We start from the raw sequence: 22,656 nt of genomic DNA on the forward strand, positions 1-22,656 counted from the left end.
GCTTGAATCATAGATACTAATTAGATGGCTTTGTCACTTAGCTTTATCCTGCTAAAGTTACAGTATTAATTATAAATTGTTAAATTCTGTGATAGAAAGGCTTTTTTGGTTTGGCTTGCTATTCCTGGTCATAACAAAAACAAGACTGAATATTGGCCAGTTCTTTCTGCATTTAGAAATAGACTGTTTCAGTATCTGAGCAGTTACAAATAGTGCTAAACATTGCACAGTCATCAGTGAACACCCATACTTCAGATCTAATGATAGAAGGAAGGTCATTGGTAACGTAGCTGAAAAATGGTTGGTCCTGGAGCTGAGATGATTGACCTCTGACAATTATAACCACTTTCCTTTGTGCTAGGCATGTCTTTAATCAACGGAGAGTTAATCCCAATTTCCAGTGACATTAGTTTCGCAATAAGGGAAAGGATGTGACTCTGAGTGATTTGCCCTCCACATCCTGATGTTGAGTTCCATTCAGGCACAGTGTGCCTTTGAATGAGGAAGGCCCCACCACCAACTGACGCAAGCTGACAAACTGGCAAACTCGACACAGTTTTACCTGTTGTGCATGTCATATGCTGAGAGGTGGGTTACAATGGCTTTTTCCAGAAACAACAGAATCAGCCCCTATATGCTTATGAATTGCTCACTTAAAGACTTGAATTAGCAGAAGAGCATTGGAGGTGACTGTGATCCCACCAGCCTAGAACATAGGTTGCAAGCATTCAGATCTGCCACCATTGTGCCCAATTAAATACTCTATCCACTCACAAACTTGCCAAAAGAGACTGCAGGAAATTCTACCAGGTATATAATTTATTTTCATTATTGAGTAAGAGGGACATTAAAATTGTTTTCGGAATTGTAAGACCAGGCAGACTTTAACAAAGAATTAAAGAAAAACATTGCTGGTATGGTAGATGACAAAACTGAAATAAAAGGTACCTTCTGGGACAAGGCATCAAAAATCCCCCAGAACAACTTTCTGGAGAGATGAAGTTCCTCTTCTGAAGTTGCTCCAAAGCTACCCCAACCTCCAGGAAGACAGTAATACTTCCAACACCTTTCGTAGTGATTGGTCAATAACTGGAAGAGAAGAATGACAAGTCTGTTACTGAATAAAAATTACTTTTCAAGAAATTGCATTGCTCATATTTGATTTCTCCCTCAGTAGACAATGTGTACCATTCTTGAGAAGGTGCACAGAGAAGCTGCTTTCAACGTCTTCCGACAATCACCAGGAATTTCAGAACTTTAATCACTTCATGGATTGAAAGAATCAACAAAGATAAACTGTTACACAGAAAGCATCAGCATTAACTCTTTCTGGAGTAAACTGTTTCCTGAGATGCAAGGGACAAGGAGAAAACAGTATAAAGGAAATGAAAGCAACGTGCTAATTAACCATCCCTGGGAAGAAGGAGTAAAAGCAACATAAATAAGCTGTTTCCAGGGAGACAGGAAATAACACTACTTGGTAAACCACTGCCTCATGACAAATGCTCAGTTAAGACCTCCTGCAGAAGGAATGCTCTGAAGTAAAGGGGTTAATTGCAAGACAGGCTGTTTCATACAGACAGCTTACCCTGAATGTAACAAGGAACAGGGGAGCTATTTCTGATAAGAAGGTGGGCGACAGACTTGAGGTCTTCAGAAGTATAATCAATGTTGGGGATGAAAATATCTAAAGAATCATCAATAATATCACATTACAAACTTGAAAGGCAGAACATTGTCTAAGAAAGCAACTTTAGAATTCTGTCTCAGCAGAACTTCAAAGAACAACTCTGCACAAGAATTGAACCCTGGACACTTCCAGAGCCAGAATCATAGCTAAATTCTACCATTAATCAGGAAATAGCGAAGTTGGATTGTGAAGCTTAGCTTGCTTATTTGGGGGGTCTAATTTCGGTTTCCACATGCAATAAAGTTTAAATCATTGTTTCAGTATTTGATTGTCTAAGAGATTTCTTAATGAGTAGCCAAATTAAAGGGGACTTGTGGTGATTTATCCACAGCATCCACCCTGAACACACCATTGGATGCTAGGCAACAGTAGCAAAAGAAACAGAGGCGAAGTCAGAAGAAAATTTTTACACAGCCAGCTGTTGTAATTGGAAGCATTCACTTAAAAATGTGATAGAAATAGGTTTAATAATAACTTCCAAATAGGAATCAGGTGAATTCTCAAGACATGTAGATTTGTGGGTCAAGATCTAGAAAATGGGACCAATGAACAGGTATTTCAAACAGCATAGACATGGTGGGCCAAACAGCCTCTTTCTGTGCTGTATCATTGAACAGTACAAAGAGAGACTCAGACTATATCTCTTACCTTTGACAAGACACTTGGGCTCAGCTCAGCACCTGTATATCTGATGCAACACATTAAAACATCCATACATTGTATCACCTTTTGTTATTGCATGTTATTACATGCTACCTCATTGTCACAGGCAGTCATTCTCATCACACTGCTGAGTCATGAAGGAAATTATATCTTAACCTTTTCACCATCATTAATGAAGATTAAATTTTCAACCAAATGTACTCCAAACGCTAATTATCTAGGTTCCTTATTGTTCCTCGATTTTGGCATTTTAGATTAAGCAACACATATACATATTTCTCAAGTATCAGTTTTTGTAAACAAAATATATTAAAGAATAAATTAACACAATAGAAATGTTACCAAACCTGGGAAATATTTATGGTCTTTTAAAAATATAAAACTAACATTAACCTTTTAGATTGTAACATAGCAGCATGCTTCTAGCAGGTAAGTTGGAGTACAAGACCTTCACGCTTTAAAGTCATATGCTACAAGTAACAAGAACATAAGTCTGTCTCCTCAAAACATACCACAGGACAAAGCAAAACAGCTCTGAGACAGAATGTTTTACAAAATGGAGGGGTAACTTCGGGTGGTGTTGCTTTTGCATTTCTGGCTAGTAGAGGTCATGGATTTGGGAGATACTATAGCACAAACTTTGGTGAGTTACTGCAGTGCATCTTGCAGATTGTACCAATGTGCATCAGCGGTGAAGGGAGTGAATGTTCAAGGTGGTGGATGGGATGCAAGTTAAGTGGGTTGCATTGACATGGATGGAGTCAAGGCATCCTGAGTGTTGGTGGCACTGCAACAATCCGAAAATTGGAGAGTGTTCCATCACATTCTTAAATTGTGGCAAGGCACTGAGGAGGTAGGAGGTGAGTTACCACAGAATTCCTAGCCTTTGACCTGCTCTTGTAGGCCAGTCGAGTTCAGCTTATGAGCAATGTTAAATCCCAGGATGTTAAGAGAGGGTTATCCAGCATTGGTAATGTCAATAAACATAAGGGGCTGAAGGTTAGGTTCTCTCTTGTTAGAGAAGATAATTGCCTGTCATGAATGTTGCTTGCTACTGATCAGCACATGCTGGATGTTGTCCAGGTCTAGCTGCATCTCGGCATTGACTGCTTCAGTATCTGAGAAGTCATGAACAGTACTGGACATTGTGCAAACACTAACAATTATCCTCACTTCTGACCTTATGGTGGAAGGAAAATCATTGATGAAGCAGCTGAAGATTGGTTGGATATGAAACATTACCATGAGGAACTCGTGCAGAGATGTCCCTGAGTTGATACGATTTTCCTCCAACAACCACAATCAACTTCCTTTGTGCAAGGTATAATTCCAACATGCGCGAGTTTTACCCGAAAATCTATTGATTCCTATTTAGTTAGAGCAAGTAAGAGGAGCCAGAGCACATGAAAGGTATCGATATTTTCTACTCAACCTGTTCAGAGATGTTATTGCGTGCTACTTCATTGTCACGGGCAGTCATTCTCATCTCACTACTGCAGTTCAGCTCTTTTGTCCATGTTTGGGCCAATGAAATCAGGAGTCACATGGCCCGAGCAGTGTCAGGCAGCAGGGTATTCCTTTTTAAGTGCTGGTTGATAGTAATGCTGATGGTCCCTTATATCACTTTGTCTTTGATCAAGTGTAGACAGATGGATGCTAAGTGACCAGGCTAGATTTGAACTGATTTTTGTGGACAGGGCATACTGGGCAGCATTGCACATTGTCAGGTAGATACCAGTGTTGTACTACAGCAGCTTGTCTAGGGGCACAGGTAGTTTTGACCATTAGTCTTCAGTCTCTCTTAATGTTGTTTGGGTGTATTGTCTTGGCAGTATCCAGTGCCTTCAGTCATTTCTTGATATCAAGGATAGTGAATCAAATTGCTTGAAGACTCATATCAGTAATGCCAGGGACCTCAGGAAAAGAACACGACTTGTGGCTGAAGATAAATGTAAATATTTTGAACTGATGTCCTAAGCTCACCCATCATTAAGACCGTGATATTTATGGAGTCTCCTCCTCCTGTTGGCTGTTTTATTGCCCAAGAGCATTCACAAATGGATGTGGTGAGAATTCATGGCTAAGAACTGATTGTGGGATGCTCAGCCTTGTCTAATGAAAGTTGCTTCAAGTGTCTGTCATACAAGAAGTCATGTAAACCTGTGTTATAGCTTCAGTCAGTGGACATATTTTGAGACATGCATGGTGTTGCATTAAAGATGTGCATTGAAGATATTCAGCTCCTTGACATAAATGGAAAAGTACAGTTCCTGCAATTATTGCGATCCTTTATTCAATTGAAGAGGTTTAAGATTAATCAAAGCTTACACATACTGCTGTGTACGTACTCAACAGTGAATTAACAGTGATAACAAGGTGTAGAGCTGAATGGACACCACAGGCCAAGCAGCATCATAGGCAGAAAAAGGTCTAGGTCCAAAACGTCACCTTTCCTGCTCCTATGCTGCTGCTTGGCCTGCTGTGTCCAGCCAGCTCTACGCCTTGTTATCTCAGATTCTCCAGCATCTGCAGTTCTTATTATCTCTAGTGAATTAACAGTGTCCTGTCTGCTGTAATGGCAGAGGCTTCAAATAATTTAAAATTAACAGGGTATCTTCTGCATTAAAACAACAGTAAAATAAATGCCACAAGTACACTAATATTGCCAAATCTTGTTTCTCCACTCAAATTTTCTTCCCAGTTTTAGTTCAATGTTGTTTGCTTTGTTTGATTGCAAACTGCACTGTGCCTTCCAATCTGTTTTAACTTTACATCTTTCAAGTGAGGGCTCTCGTGGTGCAGTGCTAGTATCTGTACATCTACGCCAAAAGGCCCAGGTTCAAGTCTCAGCTGCGCCAGAAGCATGTAATAACATCTCTGATAATAAAATGTGAGGCTGGATGCACACAGCAGGCCAAGCAGCATCTCAGGAGCACAAAAGCTGACGTTTCGGGCCTAGACCCTTCATCAGAGAGGGGGATGGGGAGAGGGAACTGGAATAAATAGGGAGAGAGGGGGAGGCGGACCGAAGATGGAGAGTAAAGAAGATAGGTGGAGAGAGTGTAGGTGGGGAGGTAGGGAGGGGATAGGTCAGTCCAGGGAAGACGGACAGGTCAAGGAGGTGGGATGAGGTTAGTAGGTAGCTGGGGGTGCGGCTTGGGGTGGGAGGAAGGGATGGGTGAGAGGAAGAACCGGTTAGGGAGGCAGAGACAGGTTGGACTGGTTTTGGGATGCAGTGGGTGGGGGGGATGAGCTGGGCTGGTTGTGTGGTGCAGTGGGGGGAGGGGACGAACTGGGCTGGTTTAGGGATGCAGTTGGGGAAGGGGAGATTTTGAAACTGGTGAAGTCCACATTGATATCATATGGCTGCAGGGTTCCCAGGCGGAATATGAGTTGCTGTTCCTGCAACCTTCGGGTGGCATCATTGTGGCACTGCAGGAGGCCCATGATGGACATGTCATCTAGAGAATGGGAGGGGGAGTGGAAATGGTTTGCGACTGGGAGGTGCAGTTGTTTGTTGCGAACTGAGCGGAGGTGTTCTGCAAAGCGGTCCCCAAGCCTCCGCTTGGTTTCCCCAATGTAGAGGAAGCCGCACCGGGTACAGTGGATGCAGTATACCACATTGACAGATGTGCAGGTGAACCTCTGCTTAATGTGGAATGTCATCTTGGGGCCTGGGATGGGGGTGAGGGAGGAGGTGTGGGGACAGGTGTAGCATTTCCTGCAGTTGCAGGGGAAGGTGCCGGGTGTGGTGGGGTTGGAGGGCAGTGTGGAGCGAACAAGGGAGTCACGGAGACCGCGTCTCCCGCATTTCCCGCAACACATCCCTCACACCCCGCCCCCACCACAACCGCCCCAAGAGGATCCCCCTTGTTCTCACACACCACCCTACCAACCTCCGGATACAACGCATTATCCTCCGACACTTCCGCCATTTACAATCCGACCCCACCACCCAAGACATTTTTCCATCCCCTCCCCTGTCAGCTTTCCGGAGAGACCACTCTCTCCGTGACTCCCTTGTTCGCTCCACACTGCCCTCCAACCCCACCACACCCGGCACCTTCCCCTGCAACCGCAGGAAATGCTACACTTGTCCCCACACCTCCACCCTCACCCCCATCCCAGGCCCCAAGATGACATTCCACATTAAGCAGAGGTTCACCTGCACATCTGCCAATGTGGTATACTGCATCCACTGTACCCGGTGCGGCTTCCTCTACATTGGGGAAACCAAGCGGAGGCTTGGGGACCGCTTTGCAGAACACCTCCGCTCAGTTCACAACAAACAACTGCACCTCCCAGTCGCAAACCATTTCCACTCCCCCTCCCATTCTCTAGATGACATGTCCATCATGGGCCTCCTGCAGTGCCACAATGATGCCACCCGAAGGTTGCAGGAACAGCAACTCATATTCCGCCTGGGAACCCTGCAGCCATATGATATCAATGTGGACTTCACCAGTTTCAAAATCTCCCCTGCCCCTACTGCATCCCTAAACCAGCCCAGTGCGTCCCCTCCCCCCACTGCACCACACAACCAGCCCAGCTCTTCCCCCCCACCCACTGCATCCCAAAACCAGTCCAACCTGTCTCTGCCTCCCTAACCGGTTCTTCCTCTCACCCATCCCTTCCTCCCACCCCAAGCCGCACCCCCAGCTACCTACTAACCTCATCCCACCTCCTTGACCTGTCCGTCTTCCCTGGACTGACCTATCCCCTCCCTACCTCCCCACCTACACTCTCTCCACCTATCTTCTTTACTCTCCATCTTCGGTCCGCCTCCCCCTCTCTCCCTATTTATTCCAGTTCCCCCTCCCCATCCCCCTCTCTGATGAAGGGTCTAGGCCCGAAACGTCAGCTTTTGTGCTCCTGAGATGCTGCTTGGCCTGCTGTGTTCATCCAGCCTCACATTTTATTATCTTGGAATTCTCCAGCATCTGCAGTTCCCATTATCTCTAATAACATCTCTGAACAGGTTGATTAGAAATTATCTATACCTCTCCTGTGCACTGGCTCTTCCTACTTGTTGACCAGGTATGGGTACCATGTACACTTCAGATAAAGTTATTCAAGATAAGTGTAAGACCTCACCAAGTTGTCCTGCCCACAAAAGAATTCTTGACCACCTTGTGTCTCACATGCAGGATAGCAGAAAATCTGCAGCAGAGCTCCCATTTGCTAAGAAATTCAAAAACTTATTTTGTTTGCAAATTGAAAATAGCAAATGAAGGTTCTGTACACACGGTAATAGTCCTGAAGCAACTGATGACAGAGACTGCTTTTTGCTCCGAAGATAGGCTTGTGTTGAGCTCAGGTAGAACATGTTAGAATCTCATGAAGTGAAGACTTACATCTATGGGTCTCTTCATGGTCTTGATAACATTTTCGTCTTACTGAATTAATTTGTATCTGAATAGCAATTGTGCATTAAATTGCATCTTGTTCAAGACAAGAGCTTCTTCTCATTAAGACTTAATTGATGGCAGTAAACTACTAAAACCATTACTTACCAGTGGTTGGAATCACAAGACCAAACAGGGCAAATCAAATATTGCATGAACACATTAAGCATTCCCATGAATATCAAGAACAAGAGCAACAATGAGCTTTGAAGGACTTACCACTACATTTAGTCAATACACATACTTACTTTCAGAGGCATCTTTGCATGTTCATTCAGCAAGGGGACATCAAACACCAATCTCCTCAACAAGTGCTGCATCATGGATGGTCGTAATTGGCTGTGTAGGAAGAGAATTCTCTCTGATGAGATAAGAATGTGATTCTTTCTCATACTTACCATTACAGCAATGCAATAATTACATTATCCTTTAAGACATTATTAATAAATATTATTATTCTTCTTTTTTTGAATTGGGAAACCAAATGAGGGGCAAACAACCATTTGTTGAAGACATGAACAAGAGCAAAATAAATAAAGAATTCACAAGATAAACCAGGAAGTTTGAATTAGATTATGCCCAGTTTGGATCTGAAAAGATTTTAGGGGGACATTGAGGAAGATCAGGTTCTCTTATGTTTGAGGATTTGGGATGAAATGCAGCTAAGAAAAACTAAGCTGTGATGATGCAGGACAGAAAGATGCTCAAAAAGGTGAAGCCTGTTTGAAATGTGGGCTGGAATTTCACAGCCCCTTGGGGTTCGGATGCCAGGTGGGGAAGGGTCTAAAACCAGGCACTGCTCACAATGTGGTCTCCTCTTAGGGAAACGAAATGTAGACTGGGTGACCATGTCATAGAACCCTATGTTCTGTCTGCAAAAAAGACCCTGAGCATCCAGTTTCCTGCCATTTCAACACACCACCCTGTTCTCCCGCCCCAGGCTTGCTGCAGTGCTCCAAAGAAGCGAAGCTCAAGCTGGAAGAACAGCATCTCATTTTCCGACTGGGGGCCCTGCAGCCCTCCAGACTCAATATTGAGTTCAATAGCTTATGGGCTTGAGCTCTCCTATGTCCTTACCCCAATCTTGACGCACTAGGCCTTGTTATCACAGTCTGCTATTCGACACATGCACTGTTAGCCACTAACAGTCCCTGCAGTTCCTACTATCCCATTAATAGCTGTTCACCCTCCTAGCCAGATTGTTATCCAATCCGTTGTCTGTCTAACTGTTCTTCACTCTCTTTGGACTCTATCACTACCTAATGTTTAGTCTTTACCTTCTCTCCCTCTCTGCTGCACATAAACCCACATTTCCTAGCTACCATCAGTTCTGAGAAGGGTCATCCAACCTGAAATGTTAACTCTGGTTTCTCTCTTGACAGATTCTGCCAGACCTGCTGAGCTTTACCAGCAATCTCTGTTTTTGTTTCTGATTAGCATCATCTGCAGTTTGTTCGGTTTTTAACCACTTAATGGCTATGGGGTAAATACATTTGCAAAGGCAGGCCCATCCTTGGCATTGCTGCAAGGGGGTTGAATCGCCACCTCAGCCTAACAATCAACACTTGGAAGCAACAGGAAAAATGTTCAGACATTAATAACCATCTGAAAGTGAAATGGTAAGAATGACAGAGCTAGTCTCAGTGCGGTCTCTTACGAGACTTACAGTGCGAGACTTACACAATATAAGGTTGAAACACTATTCTCTGATTGATTTTCAAGCACACTGAACAGAAAGCAACATTAGCTTCTGCCAATACAGAAAGTTGCTGGAAAAGCTCAGTAGGTCTGGCAGCATCTGTGAAGCAGAATTAATGTTTCAAGTCTGGTGACCCTTTCTTCAGAACTAGGCTGAGGAAGGGTCAGTGGACCCAAAACATTAACTCTGTTTTTTCCCTCACAGATGGTCCCAGGCCTGCTGAGCTTTTCCAACAACTTTGCTTTTGTTCCTGATTTACAGCATCTACAGTTCTTTCTATTTTTACAGGAAGTAATGTGATGTTATAGACAGCTTGAACCTGAAACATTCAATTTGTTGCCTTCTTATCATTTAACTTACCCACAGATTGCTAGTAAGCACTCCTCAATGGCATCCCTCTGGGCCTTAGTGAGGGAGCACCCTTTAGAGAGCCTGTAGACAGTGTGCAATAAGGAATCAATAAGAGACGCGTGATGTTCTGTACCAGCAAAAAGTGGGGCACACTTGGTTAACAGTGGCAGAACAGCAGTGCACAGGTATCGATTCAGTGCCAATGCCATATCTGTGGCACTCAACGCAGCCTAGATGTAAGAAAAAAATACAAACATAAATATGTATTTTATCTCTCCAGCAAAAAGCACCTAATCTGAACAAACTGATGAGGTTTAGAAACCCTGCTCAAACACACCCCTAATAGCAGGCAGAAATACAGATCTTATTCTGGTTACAAGCATATTTGTTCTAACATGTGTAAGGATCAACCCATTTCACAGGTAATCTCTAACCCTCAGGCACTTTACTATAGTAATCCCAAGTCTAATTTGTCTACTGTCAGTGTCACTGATTCTGGTAAGCTCTGACCACAGGGAACCTGTTTCCAGAATACCACCTCATTCTTTTCCAACCCTGTTGTTAATTGTGGCAGAAACTTTGAAATAATTCTGTCGGGGTACGGACAACGAGTGCAGGTGATAGAGAAGCTACCATCCATTCATTAACTAACATTTGAGTAGACATAAATCATGTACCATGTCAACACAGAAAAGGTACATCTGCTACACCAATGCCATAGAGATCCTGTAGGAAACATGGTGTGCACAGTATATGGCTTACAGTCATATGCAAAGGCAACCAGCCAATATTGTTACAAATGTGTAAGCGTTCTAATTTTGGACAGGAGTTTTGCTCATGCATTGTAATCATCTGCCATAACTCTTCAGTTTGCGCAGTCCCAAAATTTATGTTCTGTACAATACAGACTGGAATAATCACCATCAAATTATAACATCAATGCCAAGCTGTCACTGACTTGCACGATCCAAGATGATTATCATACGTTAATGAGAATCTACCATGGCACAGACAATTGATAGTAAATAAATTCATGGGAGTGGACAGCCACAAGACCAAATTCCTAATATGAGCAATGGTAGTTGAGGCCTTACATTATGAAGGTAAATTAACTGGGGCAGAGTCCTTGTGTATATTTAAGACTGAGGTAGATAGATTCTTGATCAGTAGAGTAATCAAGAGTTACAGGGAAAACGCAGCAAAGTATACATGAGAAATGTCAGATCAGCCATGAACTTACTGAATGATTAAGCGGGCTAAAGGGGGTGATTGGCCTACTTATGTTCCTGTTTCTTATGGTCTAACTTGACTGTCATTTTGTAAGTGCCATCCCTTGTCCTGGAAAGAGACTGGTTGTGAAAAGGAAATGTATAATATAAAGACTGATAACTAGTAGTGAACGAGCCTGTATCAGGTCCTCCAGAAACAGGTGGTGATGGTGATGAAGGACACTGACCAAGGAAACCAAAAAGATTGCCAGGAACACCACCAACAGGTGTCAATAGGGAGCACGGGTGGCGGAAGTAACCGAATGGACTCTGGGGGAAAACAGTGACATTGGTACAAGTAGGGCTGATGGGAAGTGGCAGGGGGAAGCAGAAAGATAAAGATTTCTTCAGCCCAATATAACCCACTGGCTATGTTCCATGTACCTATTCCAAATTGTTCCTTGGTTATCCTTAATTTATCTCTCTGTTTATAAAGACCTGATACCAGTAAAATAAAGAATTCCTGCTTCACAGCCTTTGAGCTGTCTGTGTATTCAAATCTCATGTTGCCCTTCAGAGTGTTAATACATTTATTTTAAATATACAGGCAGCAGTATGTTATGGACCTGTGTGATTTATCCAAGGGGTGTTAATGCTGTGCCAATGTATGTTTTAAGCACATCTATCAGCTAAAATTGGACTCCGTGCTTAGTGCCAATCATGTAACAATTAATACTTAATTCTAACTTAAGCTTCTCAAAGAATTTGTTCTGGATAGAAGCCGACTTTGGGAAGACAAATTGTGTAATTTTACTGCAGGTACAGTTCATGTAGATAGAATATTAAAGTTTTATATTTTCATTATATCTATCAAGATACATGAGAAAAATCCCTACAGTATAGCTGCTTAAAAATTATACATATTCACCATTACGCTTTGCTGAATTCCTGGTGACAACTTCTAAATGAATAATAGATAGACAATGAATTGAATTTATTTAGGTTAATCCATTTAACTGGCGGTAACCATTGATATTGTAGCTTGATTTTTTATTTATCTACAAGTCAGTCAGGCTGGTTTATTTTCAGTGTGAATTGCTGATTCACTACTATACTTATATCACGTTGACAGAAACATGGAGAGACATGACACCAATTAAACTTCTGAGGATTCTTATCTACTCACTGTGTCCAGTGAGGCAGCAGCACGGAGGTCTGGCAGAAAGCCAACTTCCAGTAGATGTAAAAGGAAATCTTGTTCTTCGATTCCGTATACCCTTTCCAGGAATAAAACCATGGCAGCTTTGTGATCTGGGCAGAATCCTGCTGACATGTCTGGCTCCACAACCGTGCCATCTAAAAGGAAACGTACGCATTTACTAATTGACTCGTTTCTTAAATAATTCAAATGACAAAAGAAATCATAATTTTTGCTTTTGCTTTCCCTTCTCAGATGCACAAGCAACACACAGACAGGCGAACAACCTCCATTCTGAGGACGGTGTTGCGGAATTGGCATTTGGGAACAGCAAAATATTCCCTCTCCTCCAGGGAAGCAGCCACCATTTTCACCAAATTCCCTCAGTAACTAGCTGAAAGTCTAGCAGAGCAAAAAAGGTTCAATCCACATTCCACTCTTCAAATTCGAAGGTGTCATGTTATCTCCATTCAATACTTACACTGTAGGATTGGGCCAGGGATTTCACTTTTACTTTGTCCCAACAAAGATCAGTAAAGATTAGACTCTATCCAACAGACAGAAATCAATACAAAGCCATTTTGAGAAAAACCATGCACCTATCTGTAATGCATGCCAAATCAGTTTAAATAATGGAAAACTTGCAAAATATCAACAGCTGTTCAGTATTAAAACAAACCTTGCATATTACATTGAATACCATCTCCAGAACAGTTATAACCATGTGGCAGTAAACTGAAGTGGATGCAACACCTTAATTTTTGAGCAACTTGACACTAGCTTGTTGAAAAGACAGCATGCTACATCTTCTTGTCACTTGGAAAGATAAGGCTAAGGAGCAGCAAACCCCTCACAACAGGATTTGCTGCAAGCTCAGAACATTCAGACAAAGTAAAAAGAACATAATAAGAGTTATTTTAATGCCAACAATGGGTTGGTATGCCTTCCCAAACCCAAACTTGAGCTGTGGATCTATCTAAGCCAATAGCTTCCTCAAGGCTGATCCCTGCCCAACTGGAATCTAAGCCTGTCATTTAGGTGGGAGACGTGTCGGTGCTATCAGATACAATTTAAAACAACAACAATATTGGGGGTAACCCCAACTTCCAGGTTTCCTGCACTCTGTAGAGTTGCTGCCCTCAGCCCAGGCCCTCTTATCAGATCAAAAAGGTTAAAATTCCCAAGGCTCAATAAGCCTACTTTAAGTAACAAGTCTCATCAAAACTATCAAACAGAGAAACCATTTAAAGCTCTGAAAATAGTTAAAATAAAGCAAGAAAAAATGTCCTTCTTCGCCAGATGGAGTGATTTGTTTGTACATTATGGAATCTATCAATATTCATTCCAATCACTCACTTGCTGTATGAGCACTCACAGCTTAACATCAGCTATACTGCTAGAAGAAAAATTCGGGCAAACACTTTGATGCACCACATTACTTTATTCACTGCAAATCTACTAAATTTGACTCTATTTTCAATTTTTTTCATGTCAGTACACGAGAATAGGGTGAGCAATCTCTTCACCTGGCTAAGTAATTTCACAATTCCTCTGTTTTCCACATCTGTGTTTCGAGGACAAGATAAAATGGGCATTAGTTTACTTAGTGAGGTGGGGTCAAAAACTGCATTTGAAGAATGTAAATATTGTTCCAACGCAGCAGGTTTTGCAAATAAATCCTCAAAAATGTCACATTCACAATCAAACAATGCACCATCACATTAAGTCAAGCAATTCTGTTCAGTTGAGTTATTTATATTACATTGTTTGCACAGACTAGCAGAATCCCTATGGTTAATTATTTCAACACCATGCAATTTCTTTTGTAAGATTCTTCTTTTAACAATTATCTTAATAACCTCTTAAATACTTCTTTTGCTTGTCAACAAAGATATACAGCTGTCAGTTTGAAACACATCATTATTAAAAATGCCATATCTTGTAACAGACCATTACTCTAGCAAATGTAGGCTGTCCATGAGAATAATACATATGATTTGTTCCCACTCATCAAAGTTATGTTGAGAGATTCTTGAACATAGTGCTGCAGCAATTCCCTCAGGCAATCAATAATCCCTGTTGTCAATGGAAAGCTTACAGGCAGATAGTATAAATGCTTAATAAATTATCAGAGATAATTTTCACAACCATACTTCAAACCGTAACCAATTCATTACCTTTTTCTCTCTACACTCAACAGAATAGCCTAAAAGTTCACATATGGAGTTGATCATTTCATTTATGGATAGTAAATTGCTGATTTGATGGCACAATTACATTTGTCATAAAACTACAGTTAAAATCACTTAACATGCAGTCTCCAAAGTCCTTTCATTAAATGTGGTAAACGTACCCTTTGCAACTGTTGGCATCTGGAAGGGAATGCTGACAACTCCTTCCAGGTCTTCCAGCGGAATCAATGAACGGAGAATGGATTTAATTCGGATTGCCTCCCCTTTGCCTGCATTAATGAGCTATTGTAATAAAGAAAACAAATGAACATTGAGATATGTAAAAGGGGGGAACTACACAACTGACACAATTTGACACAAGTCAAGATTACTATTGCTTTTTTGGTCATGGTGGCAGTCTCTGGTTCAGTGTATTATTTGCTCTTCATATTTTTAACTTTCACCTCTTGGCTGAAGATAAGAAGAAGACAATTCGATCCCAGACTTTTACCAAAGTTAATCTGAAACCTGGTGTTCTAAAAATGGCAGGAAATGTTTAGTTTGTGATTTTCATGACTGCCTGCCCCTATCCTTCTATGTTTGACTACACTACCTTGTGGGAATCTTGTGCGAATATGTTGTTTCAACTAAATGGATAGACCTGGATACTCTCCTTTTAATTATAAAACCATGGACCCCCTAGCTTCTGTGCAGCTTGACTAGGAGCAATGGCAGGAAGAAAGGGTAAGCAAAACAGCATTAAACTGAGGTCTCAGTTTTTAATCTAGAATTGTGGTGTGAATACGTGGGAAGAAAGTGAACACTGGCACTCCATATTACAGACTTCTTCATCAATGTTAAAAATGATTCCGGGATACCTCTTTGCACAATGTTGTTACAAGATTGACAAAACTCTCAATAATGACAATCTCAGTTGCTTTACTAATCACATTGTAAATATTGTTAATATGTTTTCTCCAAATGCAAGAAAGATGTGGAAATTCCTTTCCCCCATCCATAGCAACTTTTTGAAGAGCTATCGAAAAACTAGAACAGCCATACTGAGTAGATTTATGAAAGTGATCTCAGAGACTAATGAAATTGATTTTTGACTTGATTTGTTACTTACATGGATCTCTGGTGCACAACGGCCTAATAAATCAATTAAAGCAGAATAGAAGGTCATGATAGCATTCCCCATGTGAATGGTGTCATCTTCCTCTTCTTCAAGGTCTCTGTTAACCAAATGTATTAACAACATTTCTGTGTTTTGTGAAATTTAACAGGTACTAACAGTGATTTGTGTTGGTCACAAACTTCAATACACACAAACTTTTTTATTTCTTTATTCATTTACAGGATGAGGGCATTGCTGCTAGGCAGCTTTTATTGTTCATCCCTAAATGCTCAGAGGGCAGTTAAGAGTCAACCACATTGTTGTGGATCTGGAATCACACGTAGACCAGACCAGGTAAGGATGGCAATTTCCTTCCCGAAAGGACATTAGTGAACCAGATGGGGTTTTCTGACAATCAGCAATGGGTTCATGGTCATTTGAGATTCTTATTCCAGATATTTTTATTGAATTCAGATTCCACCATCTACTATGACGGGATTCGAACCCAGGTCCCCAGAAGATTATCTGGGTTTCTGAATTAACAGTCCAGTGATAATACCACTAGGCATTGCCTCCCTATAAACATGCATAAATTCCAATATTATATAATGTTAGCAGCATATGCTATAACTTAAAAACTTATTTATGTTGCAAGAATTGCATTTTACACAGCTTTGCTGAAATGTTTTCTATATATCTTTCCTGCTGTCCTCTGGTACACCCTACATGCGCCACCAAGCAACAACCCAAGTGTAGCCAGGTTTCTGCCAGCAATGACTGTCTTTTGGTGACACTAAGATGTGAGCTACTTGTGCATATCATGTAATTTCCAACAGCACAATCACTACAAGTTGTGAAAAAAAAGTCCTCTTGCCATGGATAATGGTAAATTACTTCTTTATCTATAGTTAAAATCCTCTTAATAAAATGACAGCCATCCACTGTTTAAAATTTGCAAGATCTGTGAATTCAATTTTATTAGCCAGTTAATATTTGCAAAGAAAAGCATGGCTCTTCCTTATTTTCATTAAAGAAGGATTGTGGCTCCACAGTTTTTAAATCAATAATTGTAGCTTTTGCAGCAACACAACATTTCCAGCTGCCTTGGCATTAACCACTCAAATAAAAAGCATTGAGGAAGAACATCTTCCTGTTTCTTTTTGCTGATTTTTTAGAATATTTTATTGTAAACTGCAACTATAGATAATATTGAGGAAACTGGCTCAAAGAATTTGCTGAGTTTACAATGTGGATGAGCTTAATTAAGCGATTCAGTTGAGTCATCACAAATGTTTGAACTTATGACTGTGCCTATTATTTTGGTTCAGTTCTAATACTTCTCAGTTTAGTAATTCAACTGAAGCAATAATCCTCCCTATTCAAAAACCATTTGGCCAGAAAGACAAAACTGACATATGTTTCTTAAAACTTAATTTATAACCTCAAAATTAGAGCAAGGCCATTCAGGATGTCAGGAAGCACTTTATCATACGTGAGAAATCTGGAACGGTCTCTTCCAAAAAGCTGTTGAGGCTTGGGGGTTCAACTAGAAATTCCAAAAATGGCTCTAATTGCATTGTCAGATAAGACAATTAAGGGTTATGGAATTAAGACGAATAAACTAAATTAAAATTCAGGTCAGTTATGATCTAATTGAAAGTTGGGCAGCTCATGGGGCTGAATCACTTATTCCTGTTTCTATATCCTTATATTTAGATCTAGACAAAGCAATCGTTATGCTATAATGAATTTTTAACATTTTCATTTCATGAGCAAGGCCGAGATCCTGAATATAAATGAATGTCAGGCTGAAAGGTACGGTATGCTTGGTTTTTTCTTAATTCAGCTGGAGCTACCTTGAAAAATATATATTTCAAAGAATAGCCCTGGTCACTCCACAACCACCAAAATATGACAGTAATTGTCTTTCGGGTCATAAGTCAGACTCACAGCCTTCTACTAGATTCATCAGTTGATGACAGGCCATCTCTTGCTGGATCTTCAGAGATCTTTATAGCTTCCTCCATAGCAGCAAGAAGCCCATCCCCACCTTCTCCTCTCAGAGCTGGGCCAAAGCACTCGGGGCGACGTATCAATAACCTTACAACCTCATTGGCATTCTCTTCCACACTCTCGCCTACATATTGATGGAACAATGTGAATGTGAGAATCTAGCACATCACACAAAAGAATAATCCTTAAATCAACAATGTATTTCAAAGCCAATATTAGGCAGGGATTTAGAAAGCTCTGACACTATGTAGAAACATTGTTCCTTCCTGCAGACAAATAAAACAAAATTTCCTTGTCATTGCGGCTAGCTCTGCTATTGGGCATCAGTTCTCTGCTACATTGAGGTATAACTCGCTAATTTACTCTATTCATTCACAGTAGTTGGCATTAAGACATACACATGACTTATAGCATGATCTGAATGAAATGTTCGTATTTGTCTGTAATTTGTAATGAAGATAACTCACACTCTAAAATCCATTCATTCTGATGCCCAATTCGTCAGTTTCTAATATTAGAAATTGATCGATAATTCACTGCAGATGTACAGCAGTACTATAAAATTGTGATTACTTATTTGCATTTTACACAGCCTTCAACATAGGGCAAATGTTTAAGCTTTATTTTGTTTTTAAAAAGTGAAACAAATACTGTCTTTCCCCCAGAAAGTTATCAAGAGTGCAATGATTAGCTCAAACAACCTGTAAATTAAATGTTAGTACTTAAAATATTTATTACAAAATGCTATTTAATTTACTATTTAAGCTCTCCTGAGAACTTGGCTGATAAATCCATGGAACAAGTTTATTAATGGAAGCTTCAAGGCTGAATTTCCAGTCTTTGTTGGGGTGTCAATGTGATCAATTTCAGCACTTTGGCTACAAAGAAGTAAAGGTCAGCTAGGATTGGTTATGAACAGGTCAACAGCTCAGGAGAAATTAATCAATGGAAAATACTCTGGGCATGCTGATCCTGCTGCTCAACCTCCATGTGTATGTTCACAGACTCTAAACCAGCTGGTGAGGTAGAGTCTAAGACACACAGCTTTTCTTAATGGAATGAGTTTACTGATTCACTCCATCTCAAAGCTCTCATCAAACATCCCAGTGTCGCACTTTCTCCTATTTACATGTAGATATTTTCTAATCAGCCTTTTCATGGGTGTTAATACATACCCCTAGAGCAGGGAAGACTTGAACCCCGACCCCCTGTTAGAGGCTCCACTACTGTGCCACAAAAGCTCACTGGTACTTATATGTGCTCACAGATAAACAATACCCACAACCTGTTTTTCGTGACCTTGACAATGACATTAGCAAACCTTAGAATGTGATTTACAAGATATTAGCAACATGTTCCTCATGAGAACATGCAAATTTGCAAAATTTGCAATACGGGGAGGTAGAAGTTGGTGGTGTGCTTGTCTTTTAGTACAGCACGTACAAGCCTTTAAATCTTTTTCTGTTGTTCAGGAATAATCACCCTTCTAGTTGGTATGATATTGATAAATAGCCACGGAAGGAACATTCATTGTTCTGCCCTGTCAGAGTGTTAATCAACCTAAGAGTCTTACAATGACTTTACCCAATTCTCCAAAGGAAAACTATGAAAGCTGTTAAACAACAACTGATTTTGACTATCTTCATTCATAATCCGTGCGCTCATTTATATTGAACTCTGATTACTATTAATCGAGCACAGAAATAAATCTCTCTTGCTTGTGGTCTTTCAATGGAAATTTAGATCACATTGCTCACTTAGTATGGAAAAAGATTTATATTTTTTGATATACACAGTTCTGAAAACCTCTGACAGACCAACAAATAAATAAATAAAGGCTTGTGCATTTTACACAGAATTTGCACTTGTTGCACTCCATACATGGCAGGTCTCCCATCCACCACTTAATACAGCAGTGAAATAGGAAGACTATCCAGGGACCTTTCTACCACATTAATTGTGGTGAAGATGGAAAGGAGGTGACGATCCAACGTGAAGAGAGCACAGGATTCTACCGACAGAATAGGCATCCTGTCTACATTCTCACATGTGGCTGGTTTCTATTAATGACATGAATTTTCAATGAATGGAGTAAATCACACTTTATTCTCCCCTTCTCATAACACAATTGTTGCCCTTCCTGCTGCACAGTCTTTACTTTGAAAGGGCATGCTGTTAGATAGCACCTTACCGTTGCAAAATACTGCAAACCGGAGAAAATCCAGATACCGCTCCCCTTCCACAGGATTCCACCCAATATCTGGGTAACCCTTGGCAACTAGCATAGCGCAGCTCTGGAGGCCACAGCCAGCCAAATATTGAACAACCTAGAGAATGGAACACAGTCAAAAATTATTTGGATAAAGCATTCAGCTTCAACGAAATATCAATTTCCTGGAAGAGATGCAGTAGTGAAGGTAGAGCTAGAGTGTAATCTAGCTACAAACTGAGTACTTTTGAACTTCTTAAAGGGACAACAGTTCAATGAAAAATGCTTTGTTGGTTTCACAGTCTTCCACTGGGGAATAACAGAGAAGTGTTGAAAGGATTAGCCGGCTGATTAACAAGCTATTGAAACTATGCTTTAAGCACTTCTTCCGCAATCAACAACTTGAACTCGGGAATTTTGGCTCAAAAGTAGTTGTGACTAGGCTACAAGATTGCCATAAAAATTGGTTGGATAATCCTTTCATATACAAACATATACTTTACATTGTTTCCATTAAAACTGAACAATACTCCCCTTACAAGAAATCATGGCTCCAGGTGTTTTCCCTTTTGTGGAGGAAAAGCTACGCAGTAAGTCACTATCTTCATGGGCACTATTCAAAGGAAGTTCTTTTCAGTTAGCAACATCACTGATTATCACCAAAGAATGAACTGTCTGAATCAGCCCTGCTTCTGACTGTGACACAGTTTTCCATTCAGCATCGGTTACTTGCAAAAAATAAGCGTTGGAGAACATAGAACAGTACAGACCCTTCGGCCCACAATGTTGTGCCGCCCTATTATCCTACTAAGATCAATCTACCCTGTATACCACACATTTTACTATCCTCCATGTACCCATCCTAGAGTCACTTAAAAGTCTCTGAAGTATCTGACTCTTCTAGCAATGCTAGCAGCACATTCCACTCACCCACCACTCTGTGTATAGAACCTACCTCTGACATCTTCCCCATACCTTCCTCCAATCACCTTAAAGGGAGGCTGCCTTTCTTTCCAAACAGTCAATCTCTCACCCTTAGTACAGCGGCAAACTGTGAGTGGTTGGAGGACTGCAGCATTACGACTGTCTCAAGGCCACTGTCAAGAAAGTGGGCATAGACTCTTCTTGATAATCACACAACAGCTGTGGATTAATGGACAGGAAAAAAAGCCTTCATAAATCACAAAGCAGTTTGACAACGTGAAGCAGCATGGAAGCAGACATGACTGTGGAGTCAATAAATGGGAAGCCTAGAACAAGGAATTGTATTGGGGAGCCTACAGGCTGCGCAAATGTCAGAGTCTACTCTTCTACTTCCAAATGTCTGAAGCCATTATATGGAAAACTTTGTTTTCTAGGAAAGATGGCATCTCTCTCCTGCTTTATTATAAACAAGGGCTGAGGGCCCAGTGATTAATGAAAAACAGTTTCCAGAGTCAGAAGGGTCAGTAACAATGAAATATTCACTGAAAGTGACTGGCTAAAAAATCAGGGAAAACATGAAGGAAAGAAAATTTGTGAAGCAAGTTGATCTGATGTGGAATGCACTGCCTGAAAGGATAACAGAAGCTGATTAAATATTTACTTTCTAAGGATACCAGGATAAATACTCGAAGACAAAACATTTGCAGGGTTATCAGGTAAGAGTTGGAGAATCAGGGAGCATATAGAAAGTCTTGACAGCCTGTTTCAAGGATTGGTACAATGGGGGAAATGGTTGCCTTCTGTGCAGGATCAATCTGTGAATCTAACACACACATGCAAATGGGGCTGAAGTGAATATAGGTCCAGAGAACTGTTTTACTCAAACTGAAGTAGTCCACTATACAACGATATATTCTTGAACAATGTGATTATACTTGCAGCCAGGTCTACGTTGTGGAGAATGCAATCACATCACAGTCTCTTTGTTTAAAAAGTAGTGTCAATGTTGGTAAAAATCAAATCAAGCCAATCAATTGTAACAATAAAAGTATCTAGTTGATTAAGGAATATAAAATGTATTGATTTTAAATTCATGTAAATAACTAAAAGAATCAGGGACAATTCCTTCAACCACTGTATTCTGAACTAATGTACACAATTTGAAATATACATAAATAGCCTAATTATGACAAGGAATTGTCATTCCCCCTCCCACTCCCTATGGCAAATGACATTGATATTATGGAGGACTTGTAATTATTTATTCTAAAATATTTATTTCTGAAACTGGAATTATTTTCTATTCAACACAAAATTGATTTCCAAATCAGTACAATACCTCATTGGATTAATTTTACAATAAAGCTGCAAGCATGTTCATTGATATTAAAACAGAAAATGTTGAGACGCACAGTATGTTCAGCAGCACATGGGTTAATATTTGCAGTTCATTAAAAGTAGAAGATAGACAGGTCACTTTGGATGGCATAATAAGATGGATCACAGAGAAGAGAACAAATGGTATAAGTCAGGAAGTGAGATTGCAATCACAAAGTAGTCATTTCAAGTTAATGTTTAAACAGAGTAGCAAAGCAAGATCTGTGCTAAGATTTGTGTATACAAATATAAGACCTAAATTACAATAAAGACAGTAAGTGTAGCAAGTTTGACACCATCTGTGGAGAAAGAAAGAGTGAACATTTTGAATCTAGTCTTCTATGAGACTGAAAGTGGCTGGAAAATTATGTTTTTTTGCTGTTGACAGAGGAGGAGGAGGACCAAGTGGAACAGATATTGAGGTGGCCCAGAGCAGAAGACAAGAAGAGTGCTAACTGCAATAATAGAGGTCTAAATAAAAAAAAACAAACAGTCAAAAACAGGTCGGCATTGCTGAGAGTGAATCCATGCAAACAAGACACTGGTGTGAATGGGAGGGAAGGGGGTGTAATAAAAATATAGGACAGTGCTCATGCTCCGAAGTTGTTGAGGTCAGTGCGGTATCCTGAAG

General features: G+C 40.5%; 1 protein-coding gene across 1 annotated transcript in view; it reads right to left on the bottom strand.

Annotated features, from left to right (window-relative positions):
* Positions 1-22,656, bottom strand: part of ryr2a (ryanodine receptor 2a (cardiac)) — a 684,685-nt gene that overhangs the window by 203,648 nt on the left and 458,381 nt on the right. The window contains exons 43-50 of the mRNA XM_048535805.2: positions 19,707-19,842; positions 17,453-17,639; positions 15,515-15,620; positions 14,568-14,688; positions 12,203-12,372; positions 9,818-10,038; positions 8,007-8,097; positions 949-1,089 (exon numbers count right to left, since the gene is read on the bottom strand). Of these exons, the coding sequence (XP_048391762.2) occupies positions 949-1,089; positions 8,007-8,097; positions 9,818-10,038; positions 12,203-12,372; positions 14,568-14,688; positions 15,515-15,620; positions 17,453-17,639; positions 19,707-19,842 (1,173 nt within the window). The remainder of the gene's footprint in view (positions 1-948; positions 1,090-8,006; positions 8,098-9,817; positions 10,039-12,202; positions 12,373-14,567; positions 14,689-15,514; positions 15,621-17,452; positions 17,640-19,706; positions 19,843-22,656) is intronic.

The sequence above is a fragment of the Stegostoma tigrinum genome, chromosome 9 (genome assembly GCF_030684315.1).
Source record: "Stegostoma tigrinum isolate sSteTig4 chromosome 9, sSteTig4.hap1, whole genome shotgun sequence".
In the NCBI taxonomy this organism is placed as follows: domain Eukaryota; kingdom Metazoa; phylum Chordata; class Chondrichthyes; order Orectolobiformes; family Stegostomatidae; genus Stegostoma; species Stegostoma tigrinum.